Genomic DNA, 21,690 nt, shown 5'->3' on the forward strand with positions numbered 1-21,690 from the left:
TCCTAGCTGTGGACTTGTTCAGAGATTTCTGCTTTCCTCCAGGTCTCAGCAAAGTTCTTATTAGGCTTACATTACCACATGCTCTCCTTCCACTGAACTCTGTGCATGATTTCCTACAAAACTACTGTATTTCTTTTAGAACAGGATAATTTAGACAAAGTTGCTCCAACATAAAATAGTTTTAAAACTATGTTCTCTTCCTCATTCCATTTACTAAAACAAATAAGAAGTTGATGATGAGCTCTTTGGAGAAATCATATTTATTAGTACCATAGGAAAACACGGTATTCCTAAGGATAACTAGGAAGAACCTACCTGTTTCTCACTTTCCTGGAGATGGCTGTTTTCATCTACTGCATCTTGAACAGATGTCTTGAGTCTCTCAGTATTAATCTGATACACCTTTAGGGTGGACTTAGCCTAAGCAAAATAAGAAAGTGTGTTTTTTGAACAGTATTGGTTTAGATGTAAGTGGGGTCATGACGGTATTACTGGACTTGTCTTCAGTTTTCTGGCTGTGCTATATACATATTCTCATATTTTCTCTACAATTTCAATAGTTCTTGCTGACTGTAGTTTTGCAATACTACGTATCATTGTGGAGTAAGAAGGTGAAGAAAAGACAAGGTAACTACTTCTCAATAAATGTCAATCACTGTATGAAATTAAAAGTTGCTCAATCAAGTCACACAACAGTACTAAGCCTTACAAAATCTTTTGGTTTACACAGCATATGATCTTTGCACCCTTAACAGAAAAAACATTAAAACTGTAACTACATGGGGAATAGAGGAATTGCAAAGATTTGAAAACAGAAACTATAAAGATTAGACATACCTCATCAATTTGTGAGTGGATAGATTTTTCTTCATTCTCTAAAGACTCCACTTTCTCTTGAATTTCAGCCACCTGAAAATTATTAGTTGTCATATAGCTTCTTTCACATATTTGACTGAAAATGTCTAGGTAATTAATAAAATTAGTTCAATTTTCAAACTGAGAAAGCTCTACTGCTGAATCAGTAAAACCAGTTTCTCTTCTTTTGAGTATTTTCCTTTATAATTTTTCTAATTTTACAGGGAAGACAAAATGGAAAATGTAGTTTTTGTTTCAAAACACACAAACAAAGTAGTTTGTCTTCTCCACAGAGATTTTTTTCAGTGAGACTTTTTTAATATGAATAGAAACAAATACAGAATTCCATTTATTCTTACCAAGCTATCATTTTCCGACTGCTTAGATTTTTCTTCCTCGAGTTCTTTTTCTAGTTTGTCAATTTCCTGGTTGAGTTCCAAGTTTGAATTGTTCAGTTTTTCATGCATTTCCTAAATCAAGTTGATTTGGGAGTTAATAAAACATTTTATATTAATTGCATATGAAGACAAGTATATTTAAAATATGACGGCAAACTATGTTCAACTCAAATACTCTAGAGACTCTTGCATGCTAACAAAAGCTGTAAGAATTAGCTCTATAGGACCTGAGATGGAGAACGAAATAAATCTATTTGCCTTTTTTTTTCACATTAATTTTGTAAAACCTATTAGGTATTTGATTCATGTATCCAGAACCCTTTCACAAACATATTCTCAGTTTGGAGGATATAAACAATGTGGGGGTAATTTTTCTTTACAATTGTACACCTGTAGCCTATAAATAGTATTTTAATTATATCAAACGTGAGAAAAAAATACTTCATGCACTACCCTCTCTCCTAGAAATGGGAACAATTTACTTTTTAAAATTAAATATTGTCCAATATGCCATTTGTTCTAGTATCACTCATTCATAATGCAATTGTTAAAAAAGACTACTTTTAATTTAAACTGTCTGATTTTATGTCATTTTCAGTAACCCAATTAAAACAACTGAGTTGGGGTTTTTTGGGTTTGTCTAAGTTTGGTTGCTGCTATTTAGTTTGTTTGAGTGTTTCTTCACATGGGCCACATTTTTCTAAAATACTGCCTTATATTGTAGAAATAGCAATTTCCATTTATCTTTTTACCTCAAAAAAAGATGTGTCTGTTGATTCTTTCATGTTACCATCCTTCAGAGACAGCTGTAAATCTTCAAACTGAAAAGGAATTACTTTGTGTCAAAATATGTGTAATCAATTGATTAAATACTAGCATTAATTTGCAACACTTTAGTCTGAAACATAGACATCACCTAAATATTCACAAATGCACCTTGCTGGAAACTGGGAAAGCTATAGCCCTACTAGATTATCTCAGTGACATAAACCAAAGAAAGACATTTTGAAATTTCTTCCAGTGAAATACATTGTTTTAAGAGTTAAAGGCAGAACTTGCTAACACCTTAATTGCTCTTAAAGGCACTGACAGAAAAAAGCATTTGAAGAATCCCTTTAAAAGCTTTAAAAGAGGGCTTCTCTTACTTCCAAAGAAGTTGAAACTTCACTTGATTGAATCAGTTCTATGACACATCTGAAAGTAATAACTGAGCACCATTACCTCTTTCTTGCAGAGGCTGAGTTTTTCAAGAATTTTGCATTTTTCTTCAACTAGTTCAGCAATTTTATTGGCAAACTGTTTTTCCCTTCCTAAGAAGAGAAAGACAAGCAAGTGTTGCATCATCCAAATAATTCAACATGAAAAATGAAAGAGTAAAGTCATACTCCAAAGAAATATGGAAAACAAAATATCAAAAATAAGCTTACCTACATAAAGTCGACTTCTAACCTAAAAAAAAAAGAGAATAAATAATGAAAATGCCTGATCAATTACTCTTGCATAGTATCTGAAAATAAATCTTTTAAGCTGTGATTCCCTGCCAAGTTGAACCATGGAACTTAAAGAAGGAATATAAATACAGGCTACTATTAAAAATAGGCAATCAGATCCTCTGCTCTTAGCCCCTCCATGTGTGTTTGCCCTGTTCTTCTCCCATTCTTATCAGAAAAAAAGAGGGGAAAGAAGATTAATTTTCCAAGTGAGCAGATGCCATGTGGGGTCTAGTGCCCCAGAATCAAAATCTAACAAACTGCAGGACCAATTCTGTCACAAATTGCTTGTACAAGAGATGCAGAACTTGGCTGAACCCACAAGACTCTTACAACACAGCATTTCTCTCAAGGCTGGGCCTGGGTCATGTGCCTAATGTAACAATGGGTCCCTCAGATCTTCCCTATTTCCTCCTCATTTAAAGCCAAGGAGTACAAATAACAAAAAAAGGGTAAGAAAGCCATAAGTATACTTTCATCCTATCATCCCCAAAACTAAACTCCATTACTTTTAAGTAACCATCAATTCTTCAAGGACGGATGACTGAAAAAGCTATCAACAGCTCCTGTAATATCTAACGCCTTAAGTGACATGTGCAAGAAGAAAACAATACCAGAGCTGCAGCTTCTGTGATTTCAGTTGAAATGCCTTTTGCATCACCTAGAAAGATGCCACTAGAGCACAAAAGGTATGACCAAATTATAGTTACATTAATTACACAAACATCGCTCCTCTTACAGACAATGTTAGTTGATGTTAAATCCCTAAAAATGCAGTTGCTCGTATCTGAAAAACTAAACAGCTATGCAACCAATCTTCAAATATGAGTATCATTACATCTAGTACCAAAATCACATTGTCTGTACGAGACTGTGAAAAACAGAAAGAAATATAGAATACTAGATATAAACATAGAATAAAAAACAGAAAGAAATATAGAATACTGAATTACAGATGCTGACCCCATTTCCTAAGCAGGGAAAGTACCATAGGCAACTTTTATTACTTAGATCTTTACTTGCAATAGAAGACAGGCATTACCTCAAAAACACAATCTGATTAGTGCATTAAAAGGTTTCAGTACTGCAATTCTCAAAGTCATCAGATCAGTGCTCACAAAGAGCAGGCAGTTAAATTGGTTCAGTGTGCCAGTGTTGCAATAAACAGAATCAACTGTTTGCTGTCCAAACAGTTTTAAAATGCCTCCCTTGACAGGAAACCATGTGGATTGCTTTTACTTACAATTACCTTGAAAGACCTGAAAGAGCTGCTCTGGCTATGGCCAGGGTAGTGACAGAGATATCAATACACACAGCAATACATACACCCCAGGGAAGACATCTGTACCCTGTGAAAATAATTTCAGTGCTGACTTTGAAAGTCTGGTGTAGAATTAAGAAAAGGAAGCCTTACTACAGCAAGTTTCACTGCATTTCCTCTTACAACAGTCACTCACTACATGTTCAAACACTTGTTATCTTGACAAAACAGACTTCTCAGTTTCTCTTTCAGAGGGGTTCTAAATTCAATCACAATAGATTTAAAACCCTGAAGCATTAAGTATCTTGAACAGGAAAGAGAACAACTTCAATGCAAACTATTAACACACTCTGTTTATCTGCACGTAACTAGAACACTTCCTGGGCTGGGTAATTTTCTTCATGGTAGCTGGTATGGGGCTATATTTTGGATTTGTGCTGAAAAGCACTAATAATACATGGATGTTTCAGTTATTGCTGAGCAGTGCTCACACAGAGTCAAGGCCTTTTCTGCTTCTCACCCCACCTCACCCGCAAGGAGGCTGCAGGTTCACAAGAAGCTCGGAGGGGACAGAAGACAGCTGACCTCAACTGACCAGAGGGATAACCCACACCACATGACAGCATACTCAGCACATAAAGCTGAGGGGAAGGAGGAGGAATGGGGTGTGTTTGGAGTGATGCAGTTTGTCTTCCTGAGTAACTGCTACATGTGACGGAGCCCTGCTTTCCTGGAGATGGATACACACCTGTCTGCCCATGGGAAGCACTGAATCAATTCCTTGTTTTGCTTTGTTGCATGCACAGCTTTTGCTTTCCCTATTAAACTGTCTTTATGTTTATGTTTATCTTTATGTTTTCTAAGTTTTCGTCCTCTGATTCTCTCCCTCATTCCAACACGACAGGGGGAGTGAGAGAATGGCTGTGTGGTGCTTAGTTGCTGTCTGGGGTTAAACCACAACACTTACTGATTGATAACTTCTGTACAGGAACAAGAGAATTGTCAAGGCTCCAACAATGCCAGCACAAATCACTATTTCCCACGGGAAACCATACAGATCAGGGCCAGGTCTCATTTCTTCAGGCAGTGAAGCCACAGCCTGAAAAGCAAAGTAAAAAGCTTCAGCTAAAGGAAAAGAGGTTAATATTTTCAACAGAAACAGACATTACATGTTGACATAATTTACTTCCAAGGTTTGTACATCTATTTTTTTCCCAAAACTCTGTGAAAATGCTTAACAGAAGCATTTGATTTTTAAATTGTAGATTTACCAAGTTAAAAAAAATAAAGAAGAAAAAAGTTCCAACAAGATACAAAGATCGACAGATAAAATTCTGAAAACTTTTCCTTCTGAGCCTCCCAAATATAACAGAATCATAGAATGATTTGGGTTGAAAAGGACCCACAAGACCATCTAGTTTCAATCCCAGGAACACCTTCCACTAGACCTACTTCCTCAAAGCCCCGTCCAGCCAGCCCCTGAACGCTTCCAGGGATGGGGCATCCACAGCTCCTCTGGGCAACTTGCTCCAGCGCCTCATCACTCCCACAGTACAGAACTTCATTCTCTTATCTAATCTACACTTATCCTCTTCCAGTTCAAAGCCACTCCCCCTTATCCTATCACTACCTGCCCTTGTAAAAAGTGCCTCTCCAACCTTTTTGCAGGCCCCTGTGAGTACCGAGAATCTACTATGGAAAATTCTCCTTTGAGCTGGCTACACATTTCACTGCTGGAACAATCAATACTAGTAAGTATTTCATGATTTTTGTGGTAGAAAAACCTGTTCAGCCAGCCTCATGCTAGAATAACATACTGCACACACCAGTGATTTAACACATTTTAAACACTTAGACACACTCAGATTTCATTTGTAAATGGATCTGTCTATTTGCTCAAAGATACGACACGCTCAATGTAGCTCAAATTTACTACCTGTGACCCGTGCTTAAGAACACGTTACTGTGCTGTAAAGCGTTAATTTCGATTTTTCCCCTGCCCGAGCCCCTCGGCAGCAGCGCTGCCCAAGCCCCCCGCCGTCAGTGCCTCACTCACTCACTCACTTACCCAGCGCAGCCCTTCCCAGGCCAGCCCGCAGTACTGCCGGGCGCTGTCCCGCAGCCCCGGCCACAGCCCGGCCGTGCCCGCACCGACACCGGCACCGACACCGGCACCAGCCCCAGCGCCAGCCCCGAGCCCCCCGCGCCCGCCCGCCGCCATCTTCCCGCGGGCAGCGCGCCCCTTCCTTCCGGCCCGCCGCCTGACGACCGGCCCGTACCACTGCCGCCGGGGGCCGGGCGGAACCACTGCCGCCGCGGACAGCGGGGGGGAGCGGCACAGGTGGGAGCCGCCGCGGCCCGGCTGGCCCGACCGGCCCGGCTCTCCGCGCCCGGCGGCGCTCCCCGGCGGCTCCCGGCCTCTCTCGGCACACCCTCCCCCGGGCAGGGGGACCGCGGGCGGGAAGCACCGGCAGCTCCTCTCGGCGTGCGCCCGCCGTCCCGCCGCCGTGCTCCGGCACCGACGTGGCCGCTCGGAACCCGCTCCTGTTCCTGCCCAGAGTTACGCTCGGAGACACTGACCTCCCGTGCGGCGCCGGCCGCCTCCATGAGCGCCCGGGCGGCACGCAAACAGGGCTCCCCGGGCAAGGCCCGGCTGCCGGCGGGACGCCCGCCTCTCGTGTCCCGGCGGGGCGGCGGGGCGGGGAGGGCCGCAGGTGGGTCCCGGTGCGCAGCGCTGGGCGGGCCGCGGCTCGGCCCGTGCCTGTGCTAAAAATGGTCCTGCCGGGCTGCTGACCGCATGGAAGGGAAGGTGCTATGCCACAGAGTAATGGATTCTTCTTCGTCTCATTCACTAAAATTAATTTTTTGGGGGTTGGGATTTTTTTTAATTACTTTTTTTCCCCCTCTGTACTTGTGCTAATAACTTTCGCAATGCAAGGTGCCTGGAAAGCACCTAAGGGAGCAGGATAGGTCGAAGGTGGGAGTGTCTTTTTTCGCTCTGTCAAGCAGTATAGGTTTGGCTGTGGCAGTGAATTACCAGTTGCAATTCAGCCTGGGTCACGAGGAACAAAGCCTTTCAGTTTTCATCATCCTAAACTACAATTTAACCATATTCTATATACATACACTAGAAAGCAGGATCAAATTTATGTGGTTCTTAAACTTCAATTACGCAATCTAAACAAAGTTCAACCAAAGCACCGAAGTGAAGTTTACCATATGGCACTTTACCTGCTACTCCTCCTTCGTTTAGAGGAGACAGTGCAACAACATCTACCTTTCTCACATTGCTCTGGCAGCATTGTTTCTTGTGCAGTTATGCCCTTTAAGGTTCACCTTCACTCTGCACTACATTTTGATACTTCAGGCATCCCCGTAGCAATCATAAACCCATTTGGTACTTTATATATTTGCTTAGAAAAGTATTTTTAATGCAGTTATGAACTAGGGGAAGATTGGTGAATCGAGGCTTTGAAAACACTCTTTAAAAGCAAATTAAGTATTCTGGTTATTTTACTCATCATAACCCAAGTTTTTGAAGTCCAAGCAAATTTAATGAGTACTGTTCTGGGAACTAGAGGGAGCTATTAGTTTCATTTAAAAAAAACAAAAACAAAAACCCAAAACAAACAAAAACCACAAAAGAAACCAAACAAAAATTTAGAAACACCAATCAGGTGTTTCCAGGCTGTTAAAAAAACCCCACAAAACAAAACCCCAAATCCTCACACCCTAAGTTAATCAGATTGTGCACTGCAAAGAGGCAGATGATGAGCAGCTGACCTGACATTTTCTTGTTCTCTCTGTCTCATTTGGCATCGAATAACCCTGGAAGCAAGGGAGCCACAGAGGGTTTATTTAAAAGGACTTTGTCTTTTTTTTTCAGGTGTGTCATTGCGGAACATAACTTTTAGCTGACTTAAATTTGCACTGATGTCAATGTTATATGATACAAAGAATTCTTACCGTTTTGATGATACTCATCACTGCTGACAATGCAGATTTTATTGTTTCTCTGATCTCAAGATCATTCAAGCACATAAGCATCTGATATATCCAGCCTTCTTCTGGTTTGATCATATGGAAAAAAACAACAGGTTTTGTGTTACTGTTGTCAATTTAATAAAATTCCAACTGGTTTTGTTTGGTTGGGGTTTTGTTGTTGTTTTGTTTTTTAAATATTGCAAGTTTATTTTCCTTAAAATTAAGAAACTTACCATTACTTGGAACATAATTCTGGATGGCATCAGAGAAAGGCGTTTTGACATCATATTCAGCTACTGAACTGTCCATTTTTATTTCAGAAGTCACTGAAGCAATGGCTGTTGCTTTTGAATCTTGGTCACTGTCATATTCACTGTCTACAGCTACATTCATTTCATGTTCTTTCTCTGGTGTTTCTTCTAGTAGCTTTCTTCTGCCTACTCCTGCAAATAATTGTGAAGGGAAATCATGGTTATTTTCAGAGGATTCAGCTTACTCCTATAAGATATTAACCTCTACAGACATTTTAATTTTTTTATTTTTATTTTCCTCGTCTTGAAGCCAAACACTAGAGTACCACATTAATGTGCTACAGATTTATGATTTAGGAAACATATACAAATAATGATCTCAGAATGGGAAGGATAGAGCTTTAAGCAAAACTCGTGTCACTGTAAAGTAGTTAAAAATCAATGTTCAGGAAAAGATATGCTTGGTTTTAATAGTTAGCCTATGGATTCCCTGGTCAGGATTAGTAGCTCTCTTATATCCAAATACAAGGGGGATAAGCTTTAGAAGGAGAACAGTTATGCCATGTAGGATTGAAGATTAACAAATTCCCACAAGATATCAAGCTTCACTGCGAAATACGAGAAACCACAGGCATGTTCATGCAGAAGTATGACTGAAGGCACCTCACTGCCCCAGTTTTAGTGACTTGGATTAAATTGTCTAAAGCCAATAAAATAGTGCTTAAAAAAAACCCCATTCCGTGCTTATCCACAAAGAAAAACATTTACAAATTGTTTAAGTTAATTATATGCTTCAAGACAGTACTGGCCAAAGATACACATCACAAGTAGTCCAGTAGTCAAAATCCAAGACAAGTAATTTGTTCCTAAATTGTTACCATTTGATTAACTCAACTTGTATTATCATCAGATCCTCAAAATATCATAAATCAGTCATTAATTGGTATGAGTTAGGCTCACTACCTCTTCATTTTAAATCACCAGAAGGAGACAGTGTTGTATTTCTTGTATTTTTTTTCTGCAAACAAAGGATATTTTGTTCTTGCTAAATCTCTGTTAGTGGAACATTAGTCTAGTAACTTTAGCTGCAGTTTGGGCAGCACACTTAATTGTTACAGCAGACAAAAGCTCTGGCAGCTCTAGAAGAACATTCCTTTTTTTTGTATATTTTCCCTGCTCAGTGTCCAAATTGTGCTCCTTTTGTGCAGACACAATGACCTGTTCCCTCCACATGGCATTATCTCTAGTTGAGTAAGCTGTGATTTCATGATGAATCTTTTCAAATTGCTGATGCTGCTGCAGCAGTTTGCTTCCATCACAGAGATACTCTAAGGGTTGCTTAACATCTTGTTTTAATTTAAATTAAAAATTCAAAGTTGTTGAAATGTAATTAATGTCTTTGATAAATCTGTTTATCATACAATATTTGCCTGGTTTTGCTTCTTTTTCTGCACCTTCTCTACATTTAGAGAACATTGTTCAGATTATTTCCTTTTAACTCCTTCTCATTCTTCCGTGCAGTATTCAAGTATACTATCCCTAATATCACTGCTATTTTCATTTGGGTTTTTTGACCAAACATGTATGCTTAGGCTTTTTTTGACAGGCTAATTGTTAGTTTTACTAAACATATTTGCAGAGAGCCCTGATGGTCTGGTAAAAATACTACTGAAACCCTTTTTGTTAGAATATAATTGCTGTTATTTTTATTTCTAGATTTTGACTCTTATTTTCAGAATCTTTCTTTTTTTTCTTTTCTTCTCCAAACTAGTTTTAGTAGTAGCAATTTTTTGTTCAGTGTTACTCATCCTTTTAGTTACAACAGTATCTTCTTTTCAACATCTACTCTATCAGTTAGGTTTATGAGCAATCCCAGGTTGCCAGGATTTAATTAATCCAGTTTTTTTAATAGGAGTCTGGCTTTCTAGTTAGGTGGCTTTAGGAGACACTAGCTGTCTATTTTTTTTCTTTTAAAATGTCTTCTATTTTAAAGGGCTCCCAGGGTAAATGTTTGCACTTGGTCAGACTTGTATCACATGACTGTTGCTTTTATTCTCAATAAATTTTCTTTATAAATACTTTTTTGGATTTGGATTCAGCTGAAGACTGATGTTATTTTGTGTTTTGAAGTAGTGTTTGATGATGCCTTTCAAAACTCAGATTCATTTGCTATGCTTTTGTATCTTTTACTGTCACAGTAGTTTGAATTGATGGGCCTAAATCTAAGGCTGCAGATTAATATTTTGTTTTACTATATCACAGGTGATTTTTATATTAGTTTCTGAGATCTGGATTAAGACTGTCCATTCTCTGGTTCCAGAAGCTCATCTTGGGAACATGAATCTTCCCATGTTAGTTCTCCTTCACCTTCCTGGCAATGTTGCACATTTATAGGAATTTGTTCAGTTTGTTGCTTCTCTCTGCCAAGCTATAAGCAAGAGCATCAAGAGTTGTCCAATCTTCTATTCATTTGGTAGATTTTGGGGTTTGTTTCTCCATTGCCGTTTGTTATTTTGCACTGCCAGCTGATGGGGAAAGATCATTCTCTTTGGAGCTATTTGCATCGCTGTTACCTGATATGTTATGTTTAACCATGTGATTTGAAGTGTCTTCAGTTTCTTTTCCCTGTGGTATTTAATCAAGGCTTAGCAAGGCCTTTTTTTATTACGGAAACTTAATTTTTCCCAGCTAGAAGTTTTTACCTTCCATTCTGAAACTCCATATATCTCCCATATGGAAATGGCCAGTTTCTTCGGAAGTTTTAGTACTTGTTAAACTGAGGCCATTGGATGAGGGGTGAGGAGAGAAAGGTTGGTCCTGGGGTTGGGACTCCCCAGATTTCAGATGATATTCATCATTAAAAATATCCTGACTGAAGTATTTGATGTTGTTTTCATAAAAACCCCTTGGGTCATTTTTATTCTATGATTTGTGAATTTCATCTTTTATATAACTGTTGATTCTGAAATGGCTTTTGGATGTCGAATCCTTTTCTGCATCACAACCTTTGACTAGTTTGTCTTTCTTGGGAGTTTCCAGACTAAGACTCAGTTCACTGTGACACGAGGCCTTCCTGATGCCCAGATGCAGTTTGCAGTTCCTGGTAATTCCCCATAACTCTTCTCCATAACTCCCCAGCCCTTTTTTGGCTGTTGAGCTCTGAAACTTCAGTATGTCTGCAGAATGACTAAAGGAGAAGCAATGGCTCTGTTCTTCAGATATGCCAGGCTTTTCTCCTGTATTTTCTATGTTTGAGGGATCACAATTGGTTTATGAGAAGAAGAAATCTGGTCTAACACAATTGATTAATGTCCCTGTTGATTATCATGTTTTTCCATATTATAATTAATAAAATTATTATAGCTATTTGTATACCAACCTGATTGGCCATGTCTGCTTTCTGACTCCTGATTTTTCTTTTCAGCTTCAGTGTTTTTCAGGAGTTGGCTTTCTGATACCAAGTCGTCTTCTGAACTGTGAGGTTCAGTTGACTTCTCTTTGTCACATGTTAGTATATCACAAGATGATTCTGTGCTACTTGAGGTATTTTTGGTGTCATTAAGAGTATATACACTTTCTGGTATCTCCTCAGGATTTAGCCTATTACTGTTTGAATCTGTTGTTTCTTGTGCATAATTCTCTTCTTCATCTGTCACCACCTTAACTGTTTCCTTTGGTTCTTTGTCCATATGCAATTCTTTCTGGTCTAAACTCTGCTCTTCCTCATTCTTATTTGCTTGATCCTTAGTTTCTCTGCTTTTCTGGTCCTCTGTAGAAATTGTAGCTTCGTCACCATGGCCAAAATTAAGAACATCACTTAAACCCAAATTAAACCAATTTAATCCAGATTCTTGGCTTTCACTTTTTTCTTTTTCTGGCAATATCTTGGTGACTGTTGTTTCCTGTTCAGTATTAGAATGCTCAGGCACACCAGAAACATCATGGATTTGCGGATCATTTTTTTCTGATGCCAAATCAACCTCTTCCTTCCCTTCACCAAAATACAGAAAGTTCGTCAGTCCACCTTGAAACCAACCAGATGCTGGGGGTTCTTGTTCCTCCTTATCATTTGGCTCCTGTAAGTCATTTTCAGCTGTTACCTCTATTTTTCTGCCTTGGTATTTATTTTCTTCTGAAGATTCAGTAATGACTTTTAAAGGCTCTTCATCATTTTCACTTTCTGTCGTGAACCATCCTGAAATCCAACTAGACTGAGTTTGAACAGGTTCTAGTGGGAGACTGTTTTGTATTTGTGGCTCATCAGTATCATCTTTTCTAACCGACTTTTTGTTTTCAGGCTCTTGAGTGTGAGATTCCTCTGAGTAATTTTCAGAAACTGATTCAGTTCTTTCTTCATTTTGTATGGAGTTTCTTGTATAGTTTAAGAGTTCATTTTCATGCAGCTTTTGTTCTGCATCAGACAATGAATACACACTTTCTTTGTTGTGATCATGTAATGTGTTATCTTCGTTTTCAAAAGTGTACTTATCTTCATGAAGACAAAGGAAATCAGTTTCCTAAAAGAATAATATAAACTTTTAAAATGTTTTAATTTGTAATTTTCTATATCACCGTGTAGCGCAGCAGTATATGTCATTGTTTCTGTTATAACTTTAGACAAAGAACTGTAATGAATTATATTATTCCTAAGGGTTCTATATCTTTAATTATATAGAGATTATTTTAGAGGACAATAAACACACAAATGGAGCAATAATAAAAACATGTTTTGAATTATCTGAAATAAAGTGTCCATTGACAGTTGAATTTCTAACTGGATATTAGATTTTCAGTTGTTGTACACTACATTAGAAAATCTGGTGATGTTGGTTTACCTTAGTGAGCACTTCAACTTCTTCTCCAATTAAAACTTCCTCAACCTTCACAGCATCTCTTGGGAAATATCCAAAATCCTTTCCTTTCTGTAAAAAATATGAAACTAATGAGAGCATTTAAACTTCAGTGATATATATGTTAGGTGCTTGCATATGTGCTGGAAAAGTATGGATGAACAATATTATAGAACTGCCCCCTATCTTCTTCACTCTGTTTTGTCAAAAGGTTGGTTTATTTTTCCTGCATGGAAGTGTTCCATTTGCCATTTCAGAAAGCAAGGGAAAGTATATCACTCCATATTATTCTTTTCTGTATTATTATAATGAATATGTGTTTGTGCAGAACCAAGGCAGTAGCCTTAAAACTTCTTCAGCTAAAGATACTGCTCTGTGCACTGATGGTTGCAGCCAGCTCCTACTAAAATTGGCTGCAGATTTCCCATTGTCTTGAATAGGAAAAAAGTTATGCTTTAATAACTAATGACCCATAATAAGCTACAAGAAAAGTATGATATGAAATTTGGATATGAGGCCAGCTGCAGCTCAAGAGAAAATTACAATGAAGATGGCAACATTACAGAAAATAAATTAATGATAGTGCCCAAAAGAATTGAGTCCCTCTGGCCAAGAAACCACCACTGGCTTTACATCAAACCATTGCACATAGCCTTTAATTGAGTGGTACATCCTGGAAAGCAAGGAATAGTGAGGTACCTGCAAAGATAATCTTGGACAAAAAAAAAAAAGACAGAATTTCACTGTTAAACAATAAATGTGACAGATTATTTACAAATAATACTCTCCCCCCAAATTTACTTATATCTTGTAGTTTTGAAGCACTTACACCATTTTACTAGCAGTAAAACTTGATTTGGATCAATGCATCCATTCCTTCTTAAATTCCTTCTAAATTCATTGACACTTGTTCCAAGTCATTAAACATCCTTGATAACTTCTCTGGGAGCTTTCCTTAAGCACTGAACTGTGAAGTCAGGTCCCAATACTGGATGTCTGACCCACAGACCTGCAGGTAGGAACCTGCCCTGATAGACCTGAGTTTTTTGAAGGGAACCAGATGAAATCATTACAGCCCAATGATAAGATGAAGGAAACAGGAAACTTGTATGCTGATCTTGTTTCTCCATGAGTGATCTTTGCCAAGATTTTATTTTCTCTTTCCATATAAAGTTAGCAACAATGACCCGTCTCCCAAATACTTTATTGATCCATGACTGGTTAATATTCCAAAAGAGATAGAAGATCCTTAGAAGCAAGTAGACTGCAGTTGTTATGCTATTATTATACTACCTAAAATATTTATGGGGAAACGCTTTCAGATTGAAGTACTTACACTTCCTGCCCACAGGTTTTCATTTTCCCTTGAAAGTTTGGAGTATACCATAATTTCCTCCCCTGTTTTGAAGTTAAGATACCGGCAATCAGGCCCTAAGTAGTCAGTAGTGGCTTGAACTCGGCTCATTGCCTCTGGAATAACATGTGGAAAGAAAGAAACAAACAAATACAGCATCATTTTTCTCTGAAGTCAGGTTACTGAAGAAGTCTGATACACTTCTGATACACTGATATCACCAAATACTGATGTATTAACAAACATCTTAATGTATGTCCTTTGTTATGATACTAATCTATTTATATCAAGTGGTAGTCAACTAATGCAAAAAGCAGCCCTATCTTGTTTTCTTTCCTGTGTACTGCAGACATCAAGGGGAAAAGCCCTTGTCCTATATGGACGTTTCCCAGTACTTGTTTAGCCAAGGTTTCAGTGCTTGAATGTGTATACAGAATTAGTAAATTCAATTACTAATGTCAGATCTAAACTGCTGAAAAGTGTTTCCCAGGCATATTTATAAGTTTGTATTTTAGAAATTCTAAGTTAAATATAATAGTTATTTCAGGGATTTTGTCCTCTATTTTGAATACATTTATCTTATGGATGAAAATAAGTAAATTTAAGCAATATAAACCTTCAACATGTTATTAAAACCAGTTTCCAATTCAGTTTGAATTATTTTAAGTTTTCTTTGTCTCCACCCCTGGCTCCCCACAGAAACCACTATTGATGTGCTCTGGTCAGTTTGGAGCCTATTTCACATGCTGTTCCACAGAGATAGACCTTTCTGAACATCCACAGCCCACTGAAGTTGGTGTGGCTCCACAAGAAGATAGAAATCCATCAGCAGAGCAAATATAAGGTCTCTTACACTTCAGGAGAAGCTATCCACATTGAAAACACAACACTTAAGGCTTCCAAACCAATGGAAACAGCGTAGAAACAGCTTCAGCTATGGTTATGACAGGTTTCACAATGGTAATTAGTGGATAATAAATGGGACATTATTTGCCCACTTGAGATTTAGTGGCTCTGCCTCCTGCAGAGTTATTTACTCTTTAAGAGCTACCAGCACTTACTTCATGTTAAAGAAGAAAAAAATAAGTAAAGAGGATGTATTAACAGAGTGTTTTGTAAAGAAGGATTACAAAAAAATCCCAAACCAGTTTGCTTACTGTAGAAAAAACCCCAGAGTTTTTGCAGAATGAGCTATGAATGGGCTACAAATAAATACATGATAAAGAGGTTTCTCAGTTTATAACCTACCATTTTTATTTTATTTATATTTTGTTTATTTTGTACCTGTAAAGAATGAGTTTAAAATATTTTAAAGCTGTTTTATAGTGCCCATTTTGGGGACACCTGAGAAAAACTAGCTATTCAAAAGTAGTTTTACTGAACTTTGATCTATATATCCTTACTCAATAATCCAGCAAGTTGGTTTTTTTTCTCTTTTTGTTTTAAAAGTTTAAGCCTATTGCTCATAAACTTAGTATGTTAACAACAAACATTTACTATGGCTACTTATTTTCGGTCAGTTTCATTGCTAATTTTGACATTATGAATCCTAATAACTGCATATACACCACAGACTCCCTTTGAAAGAAAACAAATTTTTACTTACTCTCACATTCCGGATCACCACACTTCTTCCATTCCGAAAGTACCTTTGTACTCTGCACACTTGCTGAAAACGAAATTACAGAAAACAGAAACAACAGAGTTCTCTGATCCAAGATCCCAGACATTTTAGACTAAATCCAGAATGTGCTGAAACAGTGGAAACGGCATTGATGTGTAGTTAGCAAAAATATTCTACATTTTTCTTAGCCTAACAAAACATTACAAGTAAACTTTCAACCCTATTTTCCTTCTCTGATCTGCTTAAACAGAACTACACTATGCTAACCTGCTAACAATCTGCAGAGTCAGGTGTCCTGATTATACACATGAATTAATAATTAACTATGTTCTGATAGTTAGGCTGATGTTTTGAATACAAAGAAAGTAGTTCTGGTCAAATCAAAATTTAGCCTCTATCAGAGAGATTCTTCTTCACTGAGTTTGTAGAAGATTGTGCCTGGGGAAATTCAGCAGGAATTGTATTAGAATTATTTCTGGATTATGAATGCATTTTTAATGCACATCTTTCATCTGATTTTAAGATGGTGTAGGGTGATGACCAAGGAGCCCAGTAAGGGCTAAGACCACCTACTATCTATGGCCTACATCACATTCCTTCTACATTGTCTTTGCAGATGGAGTTCTGCATAGCTGACATCAGGAAAGGATGAGTGGGCCAAAGGAGGAGGCCCTGTGGAGATAGGATGGTCCTGTTTTGTCTCTGAAGAACTGAAAAGAACAGAACAAAGTCAGATGACTAGAACTTTGAAGGACACTATGGCTAAAAAAGTAACTTCTGCCTGAATAAGGGCTATTTAAGTATTAAAGTGCACACCCTGAGTATGCTAAGATTAATGAAGTACATGCTACCACGTATGTGATTATATTAGTCAACCCTCCACCTAGATTATGCTACGTGTAAATAAGGAGGAGGAGAATAAGGTTGGGCTGTATGTAAACCCGGTAGAATTTTCATGTACTTAAAGAAAGACCCAAAAGGATCTTGGAGTCACTCGGTGGGTTATTCTCATCTCCCTCTTCATAAGCAGGGCTGCCTCCTTGGTAAGCTTCTGCATAGGATTATTATTATTACCCAGGCTGACGCAGTATTATTTTTATTGTTAGAGCTCTGACACATCTAGTGCTGTTTATCAACAGCAATTCCAAGTCTGTGTTTCTGTTGTTTCAATAAACCAAATTATGTATGCTATGTGTGAATCTGGGACTCTGAAGGTTCTAACTAAGCACAGCTTGACCTGTAGTTTTGGATTGGTAAATTGCACTATTTGTGCATCTGTGCTTGTGAAAGCTCTTACTGAGCATGACCAGACTTAGAGTGCCAAGTTGATTATAATTGTAAATCAAGCCCAGCCACATCCAGGCCCTCTGATCTCTAAGGACCAGCTGGAATGCAGGGGGTGCTATTTTCTGTTCAATTTCTATATCCTTAAGGTGATAGATGAACTATCAATTTTATGCTTATATTGATTTGCATTTATGCTAATATAGCTACTGACAGTGTTCTAGCTATTTTTTTTGTTTGTTTCTTTAATAATTTTTTTTGTGTGCATTGATATGTTTTAGATAATTTATAGCTAGTCATTGGGAACTTAGAACAGAATTTTTTTCCACGTATTCTTCTGGAGCGTTCTCACATAGTAAATGCTAATTACAATCCATCATTTAGCATGGGAAATACTTACTTGGCTCCAAAGTCTTTTAAAGGTGCCTGGCAATTTTCAGGCTTGTAAGACAACTAGAAATTCCATATGCTGTATCTCTGTGTCATATATCACAGAACAGTGGAGCAAAGCTAAGCAAATGACATGTCCTGCTTTTTAAAGAATACTCTGTTTCTTAGCATCCTATCATCCAATATGTAGTAATAAATAATTTTTTCTCAAATACGTGTTATGCTTTAAAGTAGTAATTACGTAGGAAGGTATACACTGGTTATATAGGCATGAAGTTGTGCTATAAATGAAAACCTGCAGAGAATCAGAATCCCAGGTATGAAGGGGACCTTGAAGTTCATCTGGTCCAACCTGTCTAGGCAAAAGCATGGTGTAGACAAGATGGTCCACATGAATCTTGGGAGTGCCAAAACATTTGGGCATCCACCACTTTCATGGGGAGATTGTTCCAACGCCCAATTGCTCTCATTGTGAAATATTTTCCTCTTCTGTCTAATCAGGATCTTCCCTAGATTGTACCCATTGTCTTTCAGAATTGACTACTTGTAAAAACAGTCTCTATCTTTGTTTGCATTAGAAGCAGGCTTTGCTTCAATGGTTTCACATCATTGTCCTATGCCTCTTTGGAGGCCTAAACACAATACATCTTATTAACCTATAAAAAAGCTTCACTTTTCCTTTCCCACTGTCCTGCATGAGAAGGCCTCTTCTCTCTGCCTGCCTGATAGTGTCCCAAGAATCTGCATTCCTTCCTAACATATTTGCAGTCATATGGTTCCTAGTAAGCCTGCCCCTCCTTCAGTCTAGAGTATGACTCATGCAGAATTCACTGTATTCTCTTTCCCCAAACCTAAGCTGTATCCTACTTGCAGCATGGTGACCCTTTCGTCCTGCTCCTCAACTCAAACCTGCCAGACACTGGTGCTTCTTAGTCTGATCTACTGAGCCAGCAAAGAAAGGGCACAGAGTGAGCCAGGGTCACCTTAACCAGCAGTGGCCTGCAAACAAAAACTTCACAGAGATGATATGTTCCCCCAGTTGCAATCTAACACTTTGGCCCCTTCCTGTGCCACATGACCTGATAATCAGACAGCCTATCCTATGACCTGTTACACCAGCTGCCTCTGCTGTTAGGTAATCCACCGCAGAGCACCAAGGAATGCACTACAGATCAGCATGCCCTGTCACTCCTAACTTTAATACTGCCCAATTTTTTTCTTTCCCAAGTCTCTACAAAACAGATTGATGAGAAGGAATATACTAGTAATTTATATTTGAAGGACTCTCTATATACTGTTGTATTAAAAAAAAAAAAAAAAGAAAAAGGACATTTTTATCCAACTGGTCAGAAGTCTTTCATAGTGTTGCACACCAAACATGGAACATGGGGCAAAACCCAGCAATGGGCCTAGAAAGGTTAACAGTCCCTTTTGGGGCCTGGCAACATGGAGCCCATTCACCTAAAAATGGAAAAGTGAGGTATTCTGACACCTAAATTTACATATTTAAGTAGGTTTGTGGGGAGAACAATCAGACCCACATCTTGAGGTCTGAACATTATTACTGTATTTGTGAAAATAGCTCTGACTTCAGTTTCACATGGATACAAAATTTAGTCCAAGTATTTATATGAAGGTAAAATAAATATCTTAGCTACTCAGTTGAAAGTGCATTTGAAATTTTCAAGTCATTCTGAGCACTCCTCATTGTGTTGGTTAGTCTCAAGAAGCATTCTTCAAGGCTTAAATGCTGATGAACACTGCTCTGATCTCTGTCCTATGTTATTTGTTCCTCTAGTAACTTCAATAATAAATCATATTCATACCAAATATTCTTTTCTTTCGGGTGCAAATCCTATACATAGCATATGCTACACAAGCATAACTTCCAATCACCTCTAAGCTGAAGTCAAAGATTTATGGTGTTTATTATAGCTGGATTCCAAAGGACAAAGTTGAAAGCTTTATAGCAGATAGAGTGAGAGTTCGGTTAATTTCTGTTCTGCAGAGCTGAAGCAATGAATGTGAGTACTACTGCACATGCAAAGACAAACAACAAAAATGAAAAGTAAGATCTATTTCCAACAACTGTCATTAGGATGAAGCTATTTTTACTTGCAATGACATCTTAGTAACTGTAACTGCTGAACTAGAAAGGCAGACATCGGTTAAAGCATACTAGAATTCAAAGAAGGATCAGAATTAAGGGCATCAGAATTAAGGGCATAATTGAAATAAACCAATTAGTGTATGGCTACACTGGGTGGCTCTTTTAAGACATGGCCTTGTAAAGATGTTGCATTTCCTAGATTACCAAGTATCTGCATTAATAATAAGAATCAAAGCAAATCAGAAGTTGGTAAAAGTTCTCCTAATATCTATTTTATAATAAGAACAGAATATACAACTTTGGCTATACTCTTTAGGTAGCACCAAAGGGCTCAACATAGAATGTAGAGTTTCACAGTGTAGAATATTTTTCCACAGTATGTGGAAAAATATAGTCCATGGCAAAAGCACTTTAACAATACAGTTCTCCTGACTTAGGATGTTTGGATGAAGATACAGATAAATTTATACATTGAATCAAAAGTCATATCACAAAGATTTTGTTTTTTAAACAAGTATCTTTCAAGAAATAAGTCAAAGGAAGAAAAGTAACACTAATTCACTCTTCAAATCAAATCTAAGCAGGTAACATTCATCCACTAGAGGTAACCCAACTTTTTCAGCCAGGATAACAAGTAGCAAGACAAAAATACTATTGCTTCTCCATTACATGAACAGTGACAAAACATGCTAACTGGCAGTGCATTTCTAAAAAATCATGGAAGTTATGACTTTTATTATTTGAATCTTGAGAATATATTTCCAAGCTTTGAACACCTCACATTTTGCCATATAATAGAATTCTCTCATGTAATAACAACTGCCTGAACCACGAGAAAAACCCTGAGACTGAAAGAGCAAAACTATACCCTCCAAAACACAGATCACTCTATGTTACTTATACACCACTGCTGCAGCATTTGATCCCATCATAAATACACAGTCTCAGAGAAATTCTTTTTTGACCAGGCAAACCCATTACGATCTTGAACACACATCAAATTAATGTTTGCCCTATTGTACCACAGTAATTGCGATAAAATCAGCAGCTGAACCTGAATCTTATAACTGGACCTAACCAGAAGACCATCACTCTCCTAGTAAATACAAAATATTCTAGAAATCTAGTTGTAAATTTACGGGTTTTAGAAATTGACTTTTCTGGAGAGAGGTATTCAGTTTACTAATACCTACTTCTCTGCAGAAATTAGGTTCGGGTTTCCTTTGAATGAAATATAAAGAAGCTGTTCTAAGCACAAAGACATCACCTTAAAGAGGAGGAATTTGAAGAGATATGCCTTTTATCTAAAGTCGTTTCAGCTTTTAACTAATGAACAATCTTTGTAACATCTACTCTGACAAGAACTCCTAGTGGAACATTGTGGAAAAAATACATTCTTTGAGACTTCCAGCTTATCAGTGCATCAGCACTGAATAAAAAGACAAGTATTGGTAGAGAGTCAGTGCCTAGTATAAAGGTTATAAAAAACCCCAAACTACCAACAGCCTTCTTAAATTATAAAGCTAGAAGTGACCATCTGATGGCAACATTTCAGAAGACAGGCATAGAGCACACATGGTATATACCCCACTCACGTAAAGCATCTCTACTTCATTCTTACATGAAGGGAAAAACTATTGTTCCTTTCTTCACTTTACTTGAGTAAAAAGAGAACAAGGCTTTTTTTCCCCCCTTTATCTCCACTCACCGTTGTAGGGAAGGGAAATTAGAAAATGTTTCAATCATTTCTTACCACTATGCTAACCTGCACTAGATGCTCAGAAAATACAAGCTGTTCCTCAAATTCAGTCTTGAAGTTGTCAGCTATTTTCATGGTCT

The 21,690-nt window shown here is 37.9% G+C and overlaps 2 protein-coding genes across 3 annotated transcripts in view; one reads left to right on the top strand and one right to left on the bottom strand.

The window, feature by feature from the left end:
- Positions 1 to 16,351, bottom strand: part of MIA2 (MIA SH3 domain ER export factor 2) — a 34,783-nt gene extending 18,432 nt beyond the window's left edge. For both annotated transcript variants that reach the window (XM_085061819.1, XM_085061818.1), the window contains exons 1-13: positions 16,050 to 16,351; positions 14,426 to 14,559; positions 13,075 to 13,161; positions 11,619 to 12,756; positions 8,222 to 8,431; positions 7,971 to 8,071; positions 4,972 to 5,103; positions 2,681 to 2,702; positions 2,475 to 2,563; positions 2,006 to 2,074; positions 1,215 to 1,325; positions 838 to 909; positions 316 to 420 (exon numbers count right to left, since the gene is read on the bottom strand). In XM_085061819.1, coding sequence (XP_084917945.1) covers positions 316 to 420; positions 838 to 909; positions 1,215 to 1,325; positions 2,006 to 2,074; positions 2,475 to 2,563; positions 2,681 to 2,702; positions 4,972 to 5,103; positions 7,971 to 8,071; positions 8,222 to 8,431; positions 11,619 to 12,756; positions 13,075 to 13,161; positions 14,426 to 14,559; positions 16,050 to 16,173 — 2,394 coding nt within the window. In that variant the 5' untranslated portion in view covers positions 16,174 to 16,351. The remainder of the gene's footprint in view (positions 1 to 315; positions 421 to 837; positions 910 to 1,214; positions 1,326 to 2,005; positions 2,075 to 2,474; positions 2,564 to 2,680; positions 2,703 to 4,971; positions 5,104 to 7,970; positions 8,072 to 8,221; positions 8,432 to 11,618; positions 12,757 to 13,074; positions 13,162 to 14,425; positions 14,560 to 16,049) is intronic.
- Positions 5,699 to 9,629, top strand: LOC146436165 (uncharacterized). Its single transcript, XM_085063757.1, has 3 exons — positions 5,699 to 5,755; positions 6,010 to 6,718; positions 7,891 to 9,629. The coding sequence occupies exons 1-3, from the start codon at positions 5,699 to 5,701 to the stop codon at positions 7,920 to 7,922; spliced, it is 798 nt and encodes a 265-aa protein (XP_084919883.1). The 3' UTR covers positions 7,923 to 9,629.
- Positions 16,352 to 21,690: the final 5,339 nt, after the last annotated feature.

This window comes from Lichenostomus cassidix, chromosome 5, assembly GCF_008360975.1.
Source record: "Lichenostomus cassidix isolate B80296 chromosome 5, HeHo_3.0, whole genome shotgun sequence".
Classification (NCBI taxonomy): domain Eukaryota; kingdom Metazoa; phylum Chordata; class Aves; order Passeriformes; family Meliphagidae; genus Lichenostomus; species Lichenostomus cassidix.